Below are 20,676 nucleotides of genomic sequence, written 5' to 3' on the forward strand. Positions count from 1 at the left end.
CACAACGGTATCAGACAACCATAAAGAGAAAACTAGAGATAAATACCAACATTGTTTTTGTCCTGAATCATAAAGCTTTGCATTGGCTAGGAAACTGCAAAAAGGATGGAAGTGAATGATGAAGGAGGAGACAAAAAGCAGGAGGAAGCACCTCTTAATGCTCCCTAAATGCAATCACAAAATTAAACAAGTCAAAGAGGTGAGGATGATATTTTAATCCTATGCATTTCCAACTTCCATCTTAGAACTGTTAACTTTATCTTACTCTCTGTTTACATTCATTATCTTATTTCCCCAGTTAAATGTGTGAGAGCAGGACATATTACTCATCTTTGGTATCCCCTCATAGTGCTGACAGCAAAATGGGCATTCGATCAATACTTGGTTATTGAAGCAGAGAAGGTATTAGAAACAGGGCTGAAATCTTTTCAATTTTTTTCAGTTTAATGAGCATTAATACCCTGAATTCATACTCTATTATGTAGCTAAGAATGCCTACTTTGTTCTTACTCTGCTACAGCAAAGACATGCTAATGATACCATCGAAAGATATTTCAGTTGTTCAGAAGGAAAGGAATGAAATATAGTAGCTCTGATGTAGCTTCTTTTTTTAAAAAAAAGTGTATGTGTGGCCGGGCGCGGTGGCTCAAGCCTGTAATCCCAGCACTTTGGGAGGCCGAGACGGGCGGATCACGAGGTCAGGAGATCGAGACCATGCTGGCTAACACGGTGAAACCCCGTCTCTACTAAAAAATACAAAAAATTAGCCGGGCGAGGTGGCGGGCGCCTGTGGTCTCAGCTACTCCGGAGGCTGAGGCGGGAGAATGGCGTGAACCCAGGAGGCGGAGCTTGCAGTGAGCTGAGATCCGGCCACTGCACTCCAGCCTGGGCGACAGAGCGAGACTCCGTCTCAAAAAAAAAAAAAAAAAAAAAAAAAAAGTGTATGTGGGTTTGGGGTGGTGAGATGTTTCATTTTGATATAAATGATTTCTCAATGGCTTGCTGTCCTAACTATTTTTCAACCAAAATTAGTTCTACAAAGAGTTGTAGAGGATGGGGAAAAGGTATTATGTCTGCTTTCCCCTTTACCAGCTGGGTGCATAATTCTCAGCCCCTGAGCTCATCAAAAGAGTAAGCAGATTTGAGATCCTCTGAGATCACACACAATTTAAAACTTGCTATTCATGCTTCTGATGATAAAGTTGGAAACAAGACATTGGTGGAACACTGAAGCAAAGGAAATCAGCAGACTGTAAATGGGAGCGCCAGGGACCAAACTCTTCTACAAGGCTGGGTTTCCTGCTCATTTAATGCACAGATTCTTATGATACTGTGAGATTCCTGTCTTCTAACATGTAGAGATGACTTGCAAGATGGTAGAAAGAAGCACAATAATGGTGCAAGCAATATTAAAAGCCTTGTTTTCTAATGTTTATAAAGTACAACAATTTTAAAAGACCTTCAGATAAGGTGACAAGTGCATACACGACATTTTAAGACTGAATGTTCAAATGTGCCTGACTGCACTGAAGGAGAAGCAGAAAACTGTGGAGAGATGATTGGCACCTAGATCAGTACTGCATTCGGAACCAGTTGATTTCATGCTTGTGAGTTGGGAAGGCTTGGCTGACATTTTACTCAAGGTCCTAACTTCTTCAATGGCTACATTCAAGGCTCTAAGAAAAATCTATGCTTTAGGCTCAAGATCAGATTAAACAGATTAAAAAAAAAGCCAAACCCTTCTTTTCTGTATTTGGTAATCTAAACAAAACCAGCAACCTCACCCCCAAACCCCAAAAAATATATTCCCGATTTTCTTCAGGAGATTAGGGGAAGAAAAGTAGGAGATAAAATGTAAGGTGAAAGATATAATAAACCTACTTTTAGAGTCAACAGGCTTTCGAAGATAATTTTAGACCAGCTGGCTCTGCTCTTGAAACACTTTTGAAACTCAGAATATAAAACCATGCCAGATCATTCAGCCTCAATATATCTCCTGGTAGGGCCTCAGCTATTATTAATGTACCCTTGTTTCATGTGGCTTTCACTTACGCCTACTTTCATAAATGGCCCTAGATTTCTCGTAGAGCTCATATGGATCAGGCTTCCGCGGGTCAAAGGCCTCGGTTGAGTCAGGAAAGGAGCTTCTGTGAAGGGCAGGTGGGAAGGGCAGGTTCTGCGGTATGGCCGGAGCAGATAAACTCGTTTGAGGACTGCCTTGATTCTCCCATCGGTCCATTATCTGAAAAGTGAGAGGACAGAGAAAATGACTGACAAATTCTTCCTGGCTCTTTCTCTTGTCACCTTTAGGTTAACCTTTTTTCCTTGTGGACTTTTCTTCCAGGGAACGGGTAAAACTTTGGTATAAATTCCTTGAAAGAAAAGATTTTATGTCTATGTAAGACAACATCATAAACTGTTATAAATACAAGCAGTGCCTGACTTTTGAATGCAAACTTATATATAACTTATATAACCTTGTCAACAGTGAGCCGGTAATCTTTGGCAAACCACTTAATTTCTCTATTTTTTTTCCCTCATAAGATAAAGATAATGTGTCTCAAGATAAATCATGTGTAAGTGCTTAGAAATGTACGGTATTAGTTGTTTCTTTTCTAAGATGGTTTCAACATATTACATCACTTTCACTGGAGCAGAAGATGTAGTCATCTACTTATACTCATTTGACACCTATGCATATCGCAAAAACCTCCTACGCTTGAGCATTCAGTTGCTTTCATCTCAGTTTAGACGTAATTATGCAACCATCTAGGATTCAGGGATTGTTCAAAGTCTCCTAGGATGCCTCATTTATTGCGGATCTGGTAGTTCCTCCCCCAGAATTTTGCTACTGATGTTGCTACTTCCATAATTTCTTAAAGACCTGCAGAGTACTTCCCAGTTTATCATGTTCTTTGACATACATGATCTTCTTGGATCCTCACCATAGCACCATGAGATAGAGAAGGCAGAGATTAATACCATTTATTTATTTATTTTTATCAAGGAGGAAGACAGGCTCCCTGAGATCACCTATTGGCACTGCCAGCTTCATCTTCATTTATCAACTGATGCCTCATTCAAACTCAGTTTTTCTTTCCTGCTTTGAATAAACCGGCAGTGTATGTAAGATTTAGATTAGTTTGCCCTCCTGTTGAAACTCTGCCCTGAGTACGCATGGTCCTCAGGACAAAGGCCAAACTTCCGAGAGGGGCGTGGCGGGCTCCTCTTGACCCTGGGTTCGCTCACCTTCCCCATATTGGCTGATGGGCTGGCTTCTCATTCCCGAGGACCCACCCAGTTCTCTTCTGCTTCTGAAACTTTGCATACTTCATTTCTCTTTCTGCATGTATTTTCCACTCTTCCATCCCCTCTCTCATTTCTCCTGGCTACTAGATTCAGAGGCGGTATCTCCTTTCCTAGAAGGCTCTTGCTGACCGCCCTGTCCCTCCTACCCCTCACACCACTTCATCACATCCAACTGTGATTACCATGAGTCTACCCAGCCATGTCTCAAACAGATCAGGCTGGGACTGGGGCTGCATCTTTCTACTTGTTGTATTACCAATGCATAGTTAGTACTCAGAAAATGTTCATTTAGTGAATGAATAAAATATGCCCACTTTAAAAAAAAAACAACAGTTTTGATATACATTACATTGAACTTGGCAGGATTGTAACTTTCTGTCCCCTATGGCACTGTCCTGCTTTAGTTTTCACACCAGCTATATTTTTGTCAGGGCTCTGATTCCAGCTCTGGTCTGTTCATTATCAATATTTTCAAGCTGGAAAGGATGTGAGGTGCCATATACTCCAGTGTTTTTTAAACTGTGCACCTGTATAACACCAGAGACACCTGGGGCCTGCCCTGCACACCTGGGACTGGGACTGTGGCAGGGGTTCATGTTGAGCCAACAAACTGGAAAAGAAACGGGTCACTGACCCTTCCTTCAATAAGATTGGCTTCATTTTAATTTGTTTTCTATGTGGGCTACTGCCCAAGATTTCATCTGAACAAAGTTTCTATAACTGTCAAGGATGGAAAACCCCTAGTCTAGTTCAATTTCCTCCTATGAAACATAATCTCTAGAAGCATAGAGAGGGTAAGTGGCTTGTCTGAGGCCCAACAGTTGCCAGTGGCAAATCCTGGGTCAGAACCACACTATAACTCTAACAGAATTACTCGTTTACATAATATCACACTGGGGGGAATAACTGGTAAATATGGTTTGAGTTTTAGTGAATTTTGTGAATTTTCTGCTCAGCAGGCCTTGTGCTCCCATTTGTAAAAATCTTTATGTACTTCATAATTCATCTGATAGCAAAATTCATACAGAAAGCTATTCTGGGTTTCCTTGGTCATCCATTCCGGGTGACCTTGCCATGATGTGGAAGGCCACATTTGTGGGTAAAGGCATATCCTTGGTAATTTTTCACTTTAGCTGATGGTAGGCACCAGGTGGATGCATTCTAGCTGTGACTTTATCCCTTCTGTTTTCAAATATAAGATACTCAATACTAAAAAGTAAATAAATTAGAAATATGGTCTGGGGAGCTGTAGTATCTCCCATTTGTCATCATAGGGCTTCAGCAAATGTCTATTTCTTTCTCCCATATTCCATAGAGGGTTACTTCATACCCACATGTGTCTTGCTGGTAGATGTATTCTTCATGTACAGTCATTGGACATGCTTCATATGAAATATTGGTGTTTCTAAAAAACAATCTTAAAACTACAGAACAAGTAATGCTTTGGGCACTGTTTGGGAAGGCTGCCATGGCAGATTGACAAATTCTACAATTTCTGTAGCACAGAGATTGGGGAATTAGTCAAGAGTCCAGTTCATGCTTAGCAAAGCATTCACAATTTCCTACTGTGACATTCATTAACCCTTGAGTCACTCTGTCAGGGTTTCCCAAAAGGCTGTAAAGCAGAAAATCACTGCACCCAAGAAAAAGCAGACATACTATTCTGTTCCCCATCACCTCCTGCCCTGCTCCCTCCTAAATGGAGTTACCTGGTGACTCCTACCCAGAAGACCATGGGGCAAACCACCTGCCCTGGGGTCAGAGGTCACCCCTTTAGCTGGGGCTGGTATGCTGACCCGACTACACCTTCTGAGGGGTGGATTCCGTTGACTCTTCCCTACTTCCTTAGACACTTTGGTCTCTGGACTTTTGCTTTCTACCTGGGATACTCACTCTGTGCTCCTTTCTACCTTCATGAACCCCCTGCCTTCTGATCCTGTCCCCTTACTGAGGTAGATGGGCCTTACTTGGTCCACCTAGCATCTTCTTGGCCTTTCTCTGTTTAGAGTTTTTGTTACCTGCCAGGTGTTTATTTCTCAACAAGCTTCTTTTTGGGCCACTCTTGTCCAGTCCCAGTGGTGTCCACACCCAGGCCAATGTTTATAAACATCTCACTAGAATAAGCACAAATGGAAATAAAGTTGTTTTCTGTAGCTGAGAGAAGTCTGTATCTCTGCTGGCCTTGGTGAATAAATGGATGTCTGTGAAACTTTATGAAAGGACAGCCACTGAAATATCAGTGAGCAGCCTGGACATACAGTCCACACCCAGGCATCAAATAGTAAAGAGATTATGAATGAGGCAGGCCCCTCTCCCCTACTCCCATGAAATGCTCTGCTCAGAAACTGTTTTCTTACTGTAGAAAGTGGAGTAGTTTTAATCCTCCCCCTCACTATTTTGGGCAAGGTTGGAAGATGATGGCATTTGTCTTGATTCTGTATCTGTAGAATGCACTTGATCCTTTCCAGATGGAAAGAATGAGAACTCACTACTTTAGCATATTACTTGTTCAACAGGAAGTGACTATCTTGACATGGAATAGCATGAGATGTGGATCAGTAAGACAGAAAAGAGTCAGGGAGTCACACAGGACTAGGAGGAAGCTAGATCTCACCCCATATAACATTTCCTTATTCTGATCCAAGATATCATCAATCCTCCACCTAGCATCTTCCTGGCCTTCACCTATTTAGAGTTTATGTTACCGGCCACATGATTATTTCTCAACAAGCTTCTTATTGGGCCTCTCTTGTCCAGTCCCAAAGTGTCCATGCCCAGGAAAGTGGGACTGGATAAGAGAAGGCCAAAAGGGCCACACTCAGAGGACAATGTGTATAAGCCCACATACTGTGGTATATTGTTACATACTTGTTTTGATTAATAGTTCAGTCAACTATGTTCATTTCATAGAGCATCCTTAAGTGACTTGGTAAAGGCTCATGAATGGAGGGTCTGCTTCCTGTGGTGATAATAGTTCATGTTTTCAAGCTCAGCATGTAGAGGCAACATGTTTTAAGCACCTTACATAGATTAGCTCATAGAATTCCTCACAATGACCAAGTGAGAGGGTGTTATTATCTCCACTTTACAGATATAGAACTTGAGACTCTGAAAGCTTACATAGCTAGCTCAAGTCATCTAGTTAGGGAAAGAAGCAAAACTTGAGTCCAAGCAGAATGCCTTTAGTGCCAGCACCCTAAACAAGTATATTAATGCCACACTTCCTCTCATTATAGTCCTCAAGAGTTTCTGGTAGATACATGGAAGACATTAAATCTATAGCCTTCTACCTTCCTTTGTCTATGCCCTGGAAGTCCAAGCCTTAGCTTTTGTAGAAATACATGGATTCAGGACTAATTGTACATTGAGTTCTATAAAACATTTTTTGGAATTATTGACTATGAATGTAATTACAATAATGACAGCAAATGCTGCAATTATACCAAATGACATAATTTGGTATAAATGTGGGACGTATAAGGAAATCACTAGATTGCCTAATTGTAGCACCATGATGAGGTCGCAAGGTTCCTTGTTAAATTAGATAAAGATGTGTATAACCACAGAGTACAGATTTAAGTTTGGTGGTGAAAGGAAGAAACTATTTAGACACCGGTTAAGATAAACCAAATTTCATTTTGAACATTTATAAGTGTCTCTTTTCAAAATCACATGCATCCTTAAGTGATTTGCTAAGCTTAAATAGGACTGGTTTTCCCATCTAATGTTCTTTGTGGACCAGATGAGTCAAATCCTAAATGAGGTCCTGCTCAGGAAGTCTTCTGCTTTGCTGCAGCCTCTTCCGGTCATGGGTTTCACATATCGCAGTTAGGGTAGAGTATTCTAACACAGAAAATGGGATCCCAGAAAACCAGTCCCAGCTCTTGGGACTTGGGCAATTAATAGTTTCAATCTATCAGCAAGTAAAGACCATCTCTAACTGCTAAGCCAACTTGGCTAGCCTAGCTCTGCAAAAAGATTGTTAAAACCCACCAGCTTCCTATATTGGCACAGACATTTTACCATGTTTCATAGGGAAGTAGGCCTAGAGTGGTCAGATGATGGTAGAGATCTCCAGTATCTGAAGAAGACTCAGAAGCACCATTTTGAGTGATTGTCAGGTGTGGCAGAATATATACACAGTTTACAGAGCTTAAATACATGTGTGTACATATATATACACACATATATGTACACACAAAGACATATACACACACATTATATGTATATATACACATACATATTTTATATATACACATATATACACATACATATTTTATATATACACATATATACAAAGCTAACATAGATACACATGACACACACACATATGTAGCTCTGTAGACGTTAAAATATAAATGTAAATATATACAGAGTTAAATTTTTTGTGGACTAGATTTAATTTGCAGGTCAAGACTTCTGGACCTATAGTTTATATTATTTCTAAAAATTCCATGTTATGAAGACTACATAGTATTGTGGACAGGAGAAAAACAAAAGGTTTCTAAAGTAGTTTCATTACATTAGGCTGCATAGTGTTAATGTTCATTTTGCAAGTATATATTTTAAAACGGCAGAATTATTTTTATAGGAAGGTCAGATGAGTGACTCTTGTACTTGTGGGACAGACACAAGACAAAGGGATACAGAGGATTTATTTTTTTGACATCACAGACTTCTAGAGTTGAAAGAGATTTTGAGGTCACCAAATTCAACTTTTATTTAATGAAATTGCAATAGTAAGTAGAAATAAAGAAAGAAGCATAATAATTCCAACTTACAGGCTTTGGAGTTTTCCATGGAGAAAAGAAACCTGTAATAAAGAAAACAATATTTGAACTTTGAAAATATTGCCCACTGCCACTTACGGGTGGCATGATATTAAGATAATTGTAATTGATTTTAAATTAGTTAATAGCCAACAATAACAATAACAAACTTCTGCCTGACTGTATCATTTTCTTCAAGGAGCTCAAAATCAAATAATTTCATTGGAATTGTACGAATGATTCTAAGAACATTCCTTATTGGGCAGCTGAAGATACTAAGGCACAGAGAAGGCAAGTGAACATATGTCAAATGGTCAGGGCTTGACAAGGTTCAAAACTCAGTCACCCTTAGGGATTTCTATTGCACAGCCTTAGTAGGGGAGAGAGAGAGGATATTGATATACATTCTGATTTCAAAGGTAAATATCTTCGCTTAGTATAAGAAATGATTGTTTTATTTACCTGCTTTATGTGGTTAAAAATCAATTAATAAGCTTTCATTATTCCTAAATTTAAAAATAATGTATATACCTACATTATGAATTGGGTTCCACTATAAATTTTTGTGAGTGTTTCTCCACTGAGATGGGGCAGATTTCTATCTTTGTGCCCCAGTACTAGCAAATATTTTGTGTGAAGAGCTCAAAATGTTTGTTAATTGAATGAACCATGTATCATGGAAGCCTTTTTTACCCAATGTATTCATCTCTTTCTATTATCACAAAATATAATGATTTGAGTGACCCTGTTGTGATTCAAATGATTAAGATAATTAAAAGTAAATGATAGATTAATTCCCTTTTTAAAAATTATGATTTTAGCATATGAAATCAATTTTTTAAAGGTGATAAAAACAAGCTTAAAATAGAGGGAGAGGGCACTGCCACATGCTGGTCCTAACAATCCAAAACTTAATCGAGCACATAGAACAAAATCATATCTTTTCATGTATCTTCCTTCTTTCAACAATTTTCACTTAAGTTAATATCAGGTAGTTTCTGATAAAATCCCTAATAAAAATGAATATTGAAAACATGCCACATACTATGTTTTCATCTTTAAAACAGACTTGTTCAAAATGGGCATAGTTGACAACTATTCCTCTTTCCGTTTGTAGGAAATATCTGTAGAAATCGGGATACATAATTATCTACACACATTAAGGAATCCAACTCAGCATGGCAAAAATAGTAATTGGACCACAATGCATTGTTGTGAATAAGTGATGATTAATTTTATGAAAAGAGTTAAACTGAGCTGGGTGCAGTGGCTCACGCCTGTAATTATAGCACTTTGGGAGGCCAAGGCAGGCGGATCACCCGAGGTCAGGAGTTTGAGACCAGCCTGGCCAACATGGTGAAACCCTGTCTCTGCTAAAAATATAAAAATTAGCCCGGCGTGGAGGCAGGCACCTGTAATCCCAGCTACTTGGGAGGCTGAGGCAGGAGAATTGCTGGAATTCAGGAGGCAGAGGTTGCAGTCAGCCAAGATCCTACCACTGCACTCCAGCCTGGGCAACAGAGTGAGACTCTGTCTCAAAAAAAAAACACAAAAGTTAAACTATATAATCCATCATGTTTCTAAGCTTTCCTTAGAACCTAGAGTTAAGTTTAATGTTTAGGGGTAATAACCATCTTACCCAAGAAGCTTGGTAAAATTAGCTCTCTTTCTGTCTTACATACGCTGTTCACTATTTCTCTTTCCAATTAATAAAAAAACTATGTTCACTGTATGGTTTATAAGGATTTAATTGCATCCTTTTTGGAAAGAGTTGACAGTAAAAATTACAGATAAATAAATACATTTATCTCCTTGACTCATTCTGTAAAATACCAATGAAAACAATTCGACCATGGGTTTAAAAGTGAAACAAATTTTAACCTATTGGCTGATTGACCATTGTCTTCAGTGAAGTATAAAATTTGTTTGCTGTTTTATGGAATTGCCAGCAATAGTACTTTTGAGAAAATACGTCGTTTATATATTTTCACAAAGTCAAAATATTCAATTATTTCCTGTACTTTCTTTGTGTCGTCACCTTCTTCCTGCAATGCCCAAACAGCCTTTGAGTATTTGCTATTACACATTTGACAGGTGCTGGGATTCTTAGACTTTGATACAGAGGTATTGAAAATAGTTCCTCTTAATGGTGCTCTCATCTCCACATGAGATGTTATCTTAAAAGATGATTTTCCCTCCTATGGAAAATGTATAATCATCTACCCTCTCAGGAGTTATGGCGTCAGAACTAAAATGGTGTAAGCAGGAGCCTGGCGGAGAAGAGACAAGGAGAGAGGGTGTTTAATTTGACTGCCCTTCATCATGGGTACTTGGGCTCCTCATTCTTCTAAGGCTGATTCATTCAGTCTGACCTCAGACCATTGGTGCAACCCAGGGCTCCTTTACTGCTCACGTGATGGCAGTTTCTGGAATATTTCTAATGTTGAGTTGTACTGCAGAAGCTTCAGTCTCTGAAGCAATAGTAGCCCTTTCTGAATCATTGTTAAAAAGAAGTTGCTTGCTGCAGAGTAAGGAATTTCATGTGGTAAGAGAGAGCATCAGAATAATTTCCTAAAAAAAAAAGCTATTTTTGTTTATTTGTCAAATTATTAATCATGCTACAAACATTTAAATTAAGATGAATGAAAAACATTTATTTTGGATATACTCAATTTGGTCCTGATGAAGAGAGAAGGTCAAATTTTCTATGTGATTAAACTCCAACTTTCTGCTCAACTTCATGGGAAGTTGTGGGTCAAACTGCTATAAATGTCTTGTATGTTTTTGTGGGGATGGCCCCTCTAGGAAATCTAATCTATTTCAATTAAAATTAAAAAGCACTAAAGGCCGGGTGCGGTGGCTCACGCCTGTAATCCCAGCACTTTGGGAGGCCGAGACGGGTGGATCACGAGGTCAGGAGATCGAGACCATCCTGGCTAACACAGTGAAACCCTGTCTCTACTAAAAATACATTAAAAAAAAAATGAGCCGGGTGCGGTGGCGGGCGCCTGTAGTCCCAGCTACACGGGAGGCTGAGGCAGGAGAATGGTGTGAACCCAGGAAGCGGAGCTTGCAGTGAGTGGAGATCGCGCCACTGCGCTCCAGCCTGGGCGACAGAGCAAGACTCCGTCTCAAAAAAAAAAAAAAACACTAAAAACCAAATCAAAACTTTCAAATCCTTGAAGAGACATGCTGGTTATTATATTGAGCTTATTTCTGAAATTATTCTGGTAGGGCATAGATCACAAAAGCAAGACAAGACTTCTGTGATCTAGGAAGTTTTGCATATACGTGTATTGTGTGTTGAATCTCCACACTATGTGAATGGAATAATCTCTATTGGGCATGATTATTTAAAAACTACTTGCTAAATTTTGCCTTTGCTGTTTGCCTCACAGATCATAGGGACACTATTCCTCTCATCCCCCAGAAACTACTATACCTCACTTGGCATCCTAGCCTTTCTCAAGTCTAAGCATTTTTCTAGGCTTGGTTCATCTGAGAATATTAATTTTGGGGTACCTCATCATCCATCTTCATAGAAAAACAGGAACAGAGATACAGACAACCTTTTCTTCTTCAGCCTTTCTGAGTTGAGGTAGTCCATTACAAAACCAAGTTTATAGAAAAAGAGCCATATTCTTTAAAATAGTAGTAATAGTAATAGTTTGTTTTAGTTTCTGGCCTTTATTTCCCCTACTTCTATAGAAAGCTGTATATTAGAATTCTCTGGTAGGATTAAAATTTTTTTTATAATGACCTGACTCATGTTTTTCATACTGATCATTAATTGACTTTTATCTTGAGCCACTTGTTGTGTGTTTGAGTGTGCATTTGTGTGTGTACAAATGCAAATGTATTTATTTGAGCTTCAGTCTTATGACAAAAGCAAAAGAGCTCAAGATACAGTTATAAGTTATATGAAATATGGATAAGAACATAAAACAAAAAACAGAATAAATGGAAAAATTTAGCTGTAGCTAATATCGAAACTAGATGCGATGCATTTTTAAAATTTATTTTTTAAATAGATGCATTTTAATACAAAACACAAAACTGAATTACACCTGTAAAATCTGTCTTCTTTGGAACCAGAAATAAAACTAGAATATATTTGTAACTCTGCATCTAAGAGCACAGTGAGATGGGCAGAGAAACAGACACACATTGCAGATTGTTTAGGCAGGAAATCCTGGTACTTGAAAATGACAGAAGAAAAAAGACAACACTGATTTCATTATTGAAATGTAAATTGAATCTACATGTCAACTAGATACAATTTTTTTTCTTGAGACAGGGTTCCACTTGGTCACCCCAGGCTGAAGTGCAATCGTGTGATCTTAGCCCACTGCAACCTCTGCCTCCCAGGCTAAAGCGATCCTCCCACCTCAGCCTCCCAAGTAGCTGGGACCAAGGCACCTGCCACCATGCCCCGCTAATTTTTGTATTTTTAGTAGAGATGGCATTTCCCATGATGATGAGGCTGGTCTCAAACTCCTGGCCTAAAGTGATCTGCCCACCTCAGCCTCCCAAAGTGCTGGGATTACAGATGTGAGCCACTGCGCCTGGCCCTATGTTGTGGGAAGTCAGAGACCCCGAACGGAGGGACTGGCTGGAGCCGCAGCAGAGAAATTGGCTAATCACATTAATGATTTAAGACAGTCTGTTATTTGGCTTGGGGATTGGCTTATGAATCTCGAACATTGCATGCAAATGCAGTGCAATTGGAATACTTCTGATTTCTGTATCACACCATATTCCTACAATGAGACTGATCATTCATGGGAAATGGTCAAAGGACACCTTCTGGGTAGGAAAGATAATTTATCCTTGGACAAAACCAAACTAAAGAAACAAATTTTTGAAGCCTCTCAAGCTCATTTATCCATTGTTCCTGGACCTGAGGCATTAGATCAGGTGGCAGGAAGTCTTTCTGGACTAAACCCCACGACTTGGATTAAGTCTACTGGGGGCTCCACTATGGTAAATTTTGGAATTATGTTTCTCTGTTTAATTGACTTGTTTTTAGTGTGCCAGAGCAGCCAAAGTATCCTGAATCAAAATCGAGAGAATGAACAAGCCTTCGTCGCCATGGCACATTTATATAAAAAGAAAGGGAGAGATGTTGCGGGAAGCCAGGGACCCCAAACGGAGGGACTGGCTGGAGCCATGGCAGAGGAACATAAATTGTGAAGATTTCATGGACATTTATCAGTTCCCCACATTAATACTTTTATAATTTCTTATGCCTATCTTTACTGTAATCTCTAAACATAAACTGTGAAGATGTCACGGACATTTATCGGTTCCCCAAATTAACAGTTTTATAATTTCTTATGCCTGTCTTTAATCTCTTAATCCTGTTATCTTTGTTAGCTGAGATTGTATGTCACCTCAGGACCACTATTCTACAAATTGATAGTAAACGTGTGTTTGCACAATATGAAATCAGTGCACCTTGAAAACGAACAGAATAACGGCGATTTTAGGGAACAAGGGAAGACAACCAAATGTCTGACTGCCTGCAGGGTCAGGCAGAATACAGCTATATTTTTCTTCTTGCAGAGAGCCTATAAACGGATGTGTAATTAGGAGAGATATCACTGAATTCTTTTCCCAGCAAGGAATATTAATAATTAATACCCTGGGGAAGGAATGCATTCCTGGGGGGAGGTCTATAAACGGCCGCTCTGGGAGTGTCTGTCTTATGCGGTTGAGATAAGGACTGAAATACGCCCTGGTCTCCTGCAGTTACCCTCAGGCTCTCTAGGGTGGGGAAAAACCCCACCCTGGTGAAATTAAGGTCAGACCGTTTCTCTGCTCTTGAACCCTGTTTTCTGTTGTTTAAGATGTTTATCAAGATAATACATGCACAGCTAAACATAGACCCTAATCAGTAATTCTAATTTTGCCCTTTGCCTTGTGATCTTTATTGGCCTCAGAAGCATGTGATCTTTGTGACCTCCTCCCTGTTCATACATCCCCTCCCCTTTTGAAGTCCTTAATAAAAACTTAGTAGTTTTGTGGCTCAGGTGGGACATCACAGACCTACCAAAATGTGATGTCACCCCCGGAGGCCCAGCTGTAAAATTCCTCTTTGTACTCTTTCTCTTTATTTCTCAGACTGGCCAACACTTAGGGAAAATAGAAAAAATCTACGTTGAAATATTGGGTGCAGGTTCCCCCGATAGCCCTAAATACAATTTTTAATGAACTGCAGAAATATGGTTGCCAGATAAAATATATACCCAGTCAAATTCGAATTTCAGAGAAAACAATGAATAATTTTTGGGGTATAAGCATGTTCCATATATAGCATGAGACATATACTACATGGGACATACTGTTATTAAAAATTATTTGATACTTCTGGAACCTATTCATACTAAAAATTACTCATTGTTTATCTGAAATTCAATTTAATTAGGAATTTTATACTTTTATTTGCTAAATCTGGTCATCCTATGTAGGGAACAATTTATATATGTCCCTGGTAACCATTTTAAAATAAAAACACAATAGTAACATCTACTGTAGGTAATATTTATTTCATTTGAAAAAAAAACCCTGAAAATATTTACTATTTTCTTTATTGTCAGGAATCTTGATTTTGAGAAACCTTAGAACACTGCATTTGCTATACAGATCATTGTATTGTGCTGACTGCCTTCTCATTGGGATCCTGGACTGAGGTCACCTCATGCGATACAGGATGCCGTGGCCAATGCTAGTGGCACAAAAGGCCATTTTCAAATTGCTTGATGCAAATTACAGAGTGGCTCTTTTCAGAACTTACTTCTCCTGACACATGATAACCAAAATGAAAGAACATCAATGTCTTTACAGCAGATCTGAAGTGGAGATCTCCTATCTGGGTGTGCATTTGTGTGTAAGAGTTTTATTATTATTTATTTTCACAGGGCAAAAAGATGATGAACTTTCTTAAAATCATCCCAATTCAAATAAGAGTTCAAAATACAATGAAGAGCAACTGTAATTCATCATGATATTGTCAATTTGGAATAACGCCAAGACAACTTTTCTTTTTCCTTTTTTTTTTTTGGAGATGGAGTCTCACTCTGTCGCCCAGGCTGGAGTGCAGAGGTGTGATCTCGGGTCACTGCAAACTCCGCCTCCTGGGTTCCAGCAATTCTCCTGCCTCAGCCTCCCAAGTAGCTGGGACTACAGGTGCACATCACCATGCCCAGCTAATTTTTGTATTTTTCAGTAGAGACGGGGGTTTCACCATATTGGCCAGCCTGGTCTCGAACTCCTGATCTCATGATCCACCTGACTCGGCCTCCCAAAGTGCTGGGATTACAGGTGTGAGCCACCGTGCCTGGCCACCAAGACAACTTTTCAAGATTTTCAGGAATTTTCCCAAACAGAACTAAGCCTTTCAACATCCCTCTGCATTCCAGTTAACACACTGAACTCCCATTTGCAGAATGTGAAATAGTTTCTCCTTTAGCTCAAATACTTGCTAGAACATATGATTCTGCTTTTGAAGATTACTGTTACAACATCATGTATTTCATAGGGGATTCTGCAGTTACTAAAAATGATGGAGATTCTGGGGAAACACTTTCTAGTTCTCTTTTTTTAAGCAGCAAAAGAGGAGTAGGAATGACTTTTAAACAAAGATATGTTTCACTACTGATTTCCATGCCCTTGGTTATTAAAAGCTGTGTGTTCTGTTTTACTTAAGAAAAGGAGACAAAATAATTTGAATACACTTGACATTGTTGAGCTGTACACTGAGATGTAAGATAAGTTTCATGTTATGTGTATTTTACCACAATTAAAATTTTTTTCAAGCAATAAAAGAAAAAAGTGAAAAGAGAGAACAAAACTGTGCACATATCACATGTGTAAGAGAGAAAAAAGAGAAAGTAATAAATGGAGAGAATTTTTTTTTTCACAGTCCCTATGATGCCCTGCTGGAAGACAGGAATTCACATGAACACCCACACAGACCTTTCTACTTCTTAAGTTATCCTTTCTTATGAAGGACTGTAGGGAATAAACGGAATTCACATTCTCACTACATTTCTGAAAATATTTCAGGGATTGTGAGAAACCCTTTCAATACAAGAAACTGTTTTTTAAAGTTTCCCAAAGAGGAAAAAAAGCCCCATGGCTTTTATAATCTCCATTTAGGGTTAATTTGTTGGAGAAAATACCACTAATAAAATTAATCTTTAAACATCCTCCCATTCTCCCAGAGCCTGGAAAACAGACCTAAGCTTTCCATCAAAAATTCAGCCTTTGGTAAATGTAAGCCAGCAGAGTCATGAGCTAATTTCCATCAGAACTAGTTCAATATTATTCACTTTTTTTTTTCTGGTGTTTGGCTAATTCATGTATTCCTTATTAAAATTCATTAAATGGGTTAAGCCCTGCAGTTCTTTGAGATAATTTGTTTAAGCTGCTTGAAGTGGGTAAAAGGGCAATTTTTCCTAATGAAACTGACCTAGGCTAAGAAAATATCTGTCCCTTAGCAAGTGCGGAAGACACACTGCTGCCAGTACTCAAACATCGTGTCACTATGTGTTAGCCAAGCAATGCCTTCAATTTGCAAAGAAAATTTCACATGGCTGCCATCTTTGACCTGAAGAATCTGGTTTTTTTGGTGGTTGTTGTTATTTTTTGTTTTATTAAGACAGAGTCTCACTCTATTACCCAGGCTGGAGTGCAGTGGCCTGATCTTGGTTCACTGTAACCTCCGCCTCCCAGGTTCAAGCAATTCTCTGCCTCAGCCTCCCAAGTAGCTGGGATTACAGGTTGCCCGCCACCATGCCTGGCTAATTTTTGTGTTTTTAGTAGAGACGGGGTTTCACCATCTTGTCCAGGCTGGTCTTGAACTCCTGACCTCGTGATCCACCTGCCTCCGCCTCCCAAAGTGTTTCTGTTTTTTTTTTTTTTTTTAATATGGGGAGCTGAGGCTTTCTCTGCAATGCTTTAAAAATGATCCTTTCTGTATCTTTTAAATAAAAGCGTTTTTCTTAGAAACACTGTAAAATTGTTTTCAAACAGCCATTTCTCCCCTGGCTTTGTTCCTTATGGAGAGCAATCCAACCATTTCAAGTAATCCCAATGACTATCGAAAAGGATAAATCTGCACATATTGTCTTCTGATAAACTCAGCTACATAAAGGATAGGTTCAAAATAAAGCAGGCAAGATGAAAAGCCTTAAACAGGAATAAAGGAATGGACTGGAAGAGGAAGAATTGTGCTAGGAAGGCTAAAACTCAGAGTGAGGTGAGTCTTGAAGAAAATATTAACAACTACAAAGGGCTTTTTATTTACATTCTGAACAAGATAAGAGGAATAAAGAGAGAAACCTGCTCTAGGTTTATGGTACACTGTAAAAAATTGGCAAAGAAAATGTGGAAGGCTATCAATACTTGCAAATGGAAAACTCTAGTTCTGACATTTTTTAAAAAACGGTGAATGTACAGCATTGATTATTTTTTTGTTTTTGAGAAATCCATCTAGAAAGATTTTAAAGTAATTTAAGATGGATTACATGTCTGTTTGGTATTTTACACCAACACTAAATAAATCTTTATTGAGTTGTTGGTGTCTTATAAGCATCATAAATTCAATACAGAAATGTAATCTTTTATCTTTCCTCCCAAATCCACTCTTCACTCTTTAGTGTTCCTTATTTTGGGAAATTTCACCTGCCCTCTGAGTTTTTAAGACAGGAACCTGAAAGTCTTTTTTTTTTTTTTTTTTGAGATGGAGTCTTGCTCTGTCACCAGGCTGGAGTGCAGTGGCACGATCTCAGCTCACTGCAACCTCCAACTCCCGGGTTCAAGCAGTTCTCCTGCCTCAGCCTCCCAAGTATCTGGGACTACAGGCACGTGCCACCATGCCTAGCTAATATTTGTATTTTTAGTAGAAACGGGGTTTCACCATGTTGGCCAGGATGGTCTTGATCTCCTGACCTCATGATCCGCCCACCTCGGCCTCCCAAAGTGCTGGGATTACAGACATGAGCCACCGCGCCTGGCCTGAAAGTCGTTCTTAACACTTTCCTTTCCTTCCTTACCGCCAAATTTCTCTCTTTTCTATCTCTGAAGTTTATTTCAAATCTACTTCTATTTACCTCCATGGCCACCATGTAATTCATGCCCTATTTTCTCTTGCTTGAGCTGAAACAACAGCAAATTTGACGATGTCATTGAATTTGATCATGCTTGAAAATCCTTCTGTGAATTCCTGTGACACTTGGGATGAAATGCAAAACCTACAAGGCTCTGAAGAAATTGGCTCCTACCGATTCCCTGGCCAGTGCATGCATCACTACTCTTCAATTGTTGAAGTTCCTTAATCCAGGTGTTTTTAACCACAGGGCCTTTGCACGAACTCCTTCATTTGTCCACTCTTTCTTACTCTTCACATAGTTATCTCTGACCCTTTTTTATGTGTCAGCTTAAGTATCACTTTCTCAGAGATGTCCCTGACCTTTCATTGTTAATCAAGTTTCCTTATTATACTTTTTCATTGTATCCTGCAGTTTTCCCTTATATGGTACTATTTGTAATTATATTTATTAGATCATATTTATTAATGTCATAATTTTATAATTATTAATGTCCATATCCCCCATTACAGCATACATTCCATTAGTGGAGATATTATACCTATTTTTTCATCATGTATCCCCAGTACTTAGCAAATACGTGGCACACAGTGGATACTTCAATAGACCTAATTGAATGGCTCAGTAATGGTAGTGAAGGGTGAGGAGGGTAGGATACAGAGACATAGTCAAAAGATACTCCGGAGAACTGATGAGTCCCGGAGATTTGCTGGGGATGAAGAAGTGCTATAAAGGAGAAGATGAAATCTATGATGACTTCCAGCTTGGGAACTTGTGTGGATGATGGTGTTATTGGCTGAGATAAAAAAAGAGGCTTCTTTGAGTGGAGTATCATGAGTTAGATTATGGGCAAAATAAGTTTGAGGTGCCTTTGGGAGTATGGGTTCAAATGTAGTTTGAACTACATTTTGAAGTTGGCACCAAAATGAGTTTGGGTTTAGGTGTGTAAGTTCCATAGTAATTGGCTCTACTGTGTGGTGCTCAGAGATATATGTCAGGTAAAACTTCAAATAATGCAGCAAAATTGTGTTGCATGAAAAGTGAAATCCTTGGGTTTATAGAATGAGTGAAGTGTTTGAAAAGTAACAGAGAACCAAGTAGAAAGAAAGCTTCAAGAAGTAGTAGATGTAAATATTCACAATACAAGACTTTTTATTGGTTTGTCAGATAGGAGGGTCACTGGTGACCTCAGTGGAAGCAGTCCAATTGCTAAGACAAAGGCAGAAATCAGATTGCAGTGGGTCTGAATAAACGGAAGGTGAGGAATTGGGACTGAAAAATGGTTATAGGGTTGAAGAAGCAGTGTCATAGTGGCTACAGGGGAATAAAGTCCTCCATAAAGAGATTTCTTTTCAGTGGGATAAGCATGCTAACATCCAGATGAGAAGGAATCTGAGCAGAGACAGTGTGAAGATTCAGGAGGAAAGAGGCTAACTGGCGAAATCAATTCATGAGATGAGAGAGATGTGATCTAGAGCACCAGGGGAGACATTCACCTTAATTGGGAGAGGAGGCACCTGAATCCTTATTAAGAGGCTGGAGCAGATCTCTCAGTGGGTGAACCCCAGGATCTGCCCCATGGGGAGAGGATGGGACTAGATAGGAGAATTCACTCACAGTGGCAGAGACTGGCAAAATCAATGGGAATCTTAGGGGTCCTGGTTATGAGGCAAAGATAGAAACAGGAACACAATTTCTGAAGTGGTGGAGTAAGAGTTATGCATACAGAATTTGGGGTAAAACTGACTTGGGTTCTAGTCCCGGCTCCACCTATCACTAGCTATGTGGTCTCACATACACGGGTGGGCACAGCTTGGGCTGTGAGGGAGACCCTGGATTTGCTTTGTGGCTCACAGATGCATGACTGTGATTGAGTCCCCTAACCTCTTGGAGGCTCAGATTCTTTTTCTGGAACAAAGTCAAGATAATAACAAACTATTTTAATGAGAACTAAATAATAGTAACACACTTTATATTCTATCAATATAAAGTGGAGCGTTTGTTCCATTTAATGCTTTTGATGGATTTCCAATTCTATTTCTACAGAACAGAGGTCTGTTTTTCAGCAAGGTGTTCAACAATTTATTGCCACAACAGATGCATGTTATTTTTCCTTCACTGTTTTCCACTTTTTGTTCTTTTAAGCTTACTTTTAAATGCTTTTAAGCTGCCTTGTGCTGTATGGACTACAACTTGATTTGCTTTATCTTTTTCAATCACTGTTTTCATCCCCCTGGAGTTTTCCAGTTCCTCCTGATCCTGGTTAGGTGAGAGGGTTTAACCTCACTCCAGTCTCCGTGCTCTAGTATAGACTGTTCCTTCAGCTTCAATGATTATGCCACCATTATTTTCTTATGAATTGCTTCTAACTTTGCATTTTCCTGTAACTATTTATACAATGATTACTTACATTTACCCAACTTAACTAGTTTTGGTGCTTGCCATGGTTCTTTTTATACCAGTACTTATCTATTTGGGGATTTTGA

The 20,676-nt window shown here is 39.1% G+C and overlaps 1 protein-coding gene across 10 annotated transcripts in view; it reads right to left on the reverse strand.

Moving 5' to 3' along the window:
• LOC101024293 (membrane-associated guanylate kinase, WW and PDZ domain-containing protein 2) overlaps positions 1-20,676 on the reverse strand; it is a 1,445,327-nt gene that overhangs the window by 153,927 nt on the left and 1,270,724 nt on the right. For 8 of the 10 annotated variants that reach the window (XM_031665959.1, XM_031665956.1, XM_031665962.1 and 5 more), the window contains 2 exons: positions 8,091-8,122; positions 2,053-2,242 (listed from right to left, as the gene is read on the reverse strand). In XM_031665959.1, coding sequence (XP_031521819.1) covers positions 2,053-2,242; positions 8,091-8,122 — 222 coding nt within the window. The remainder of the gene's footprint in view (positions 1-2,052; positions 2,243-8,090; positions 8,123-20,676) is intronic. The other 2 variants (XM_031665957.1, XM_031665955.1) reach the window with 1 other exon arrangement.

Source organism: Papio anubis, chromosome 4 (assembly GCF_008728515.1).
Source record: "Papio anubis isolate 15944 chromosome 4, Panubis1.0, whole genome shotgun sequence".
Lineage (NCBI taxonomy): Eukaryota > Metazoa > Chordata > Mammalia > Primates > Cercopithecidae > Papio > Papio anubis.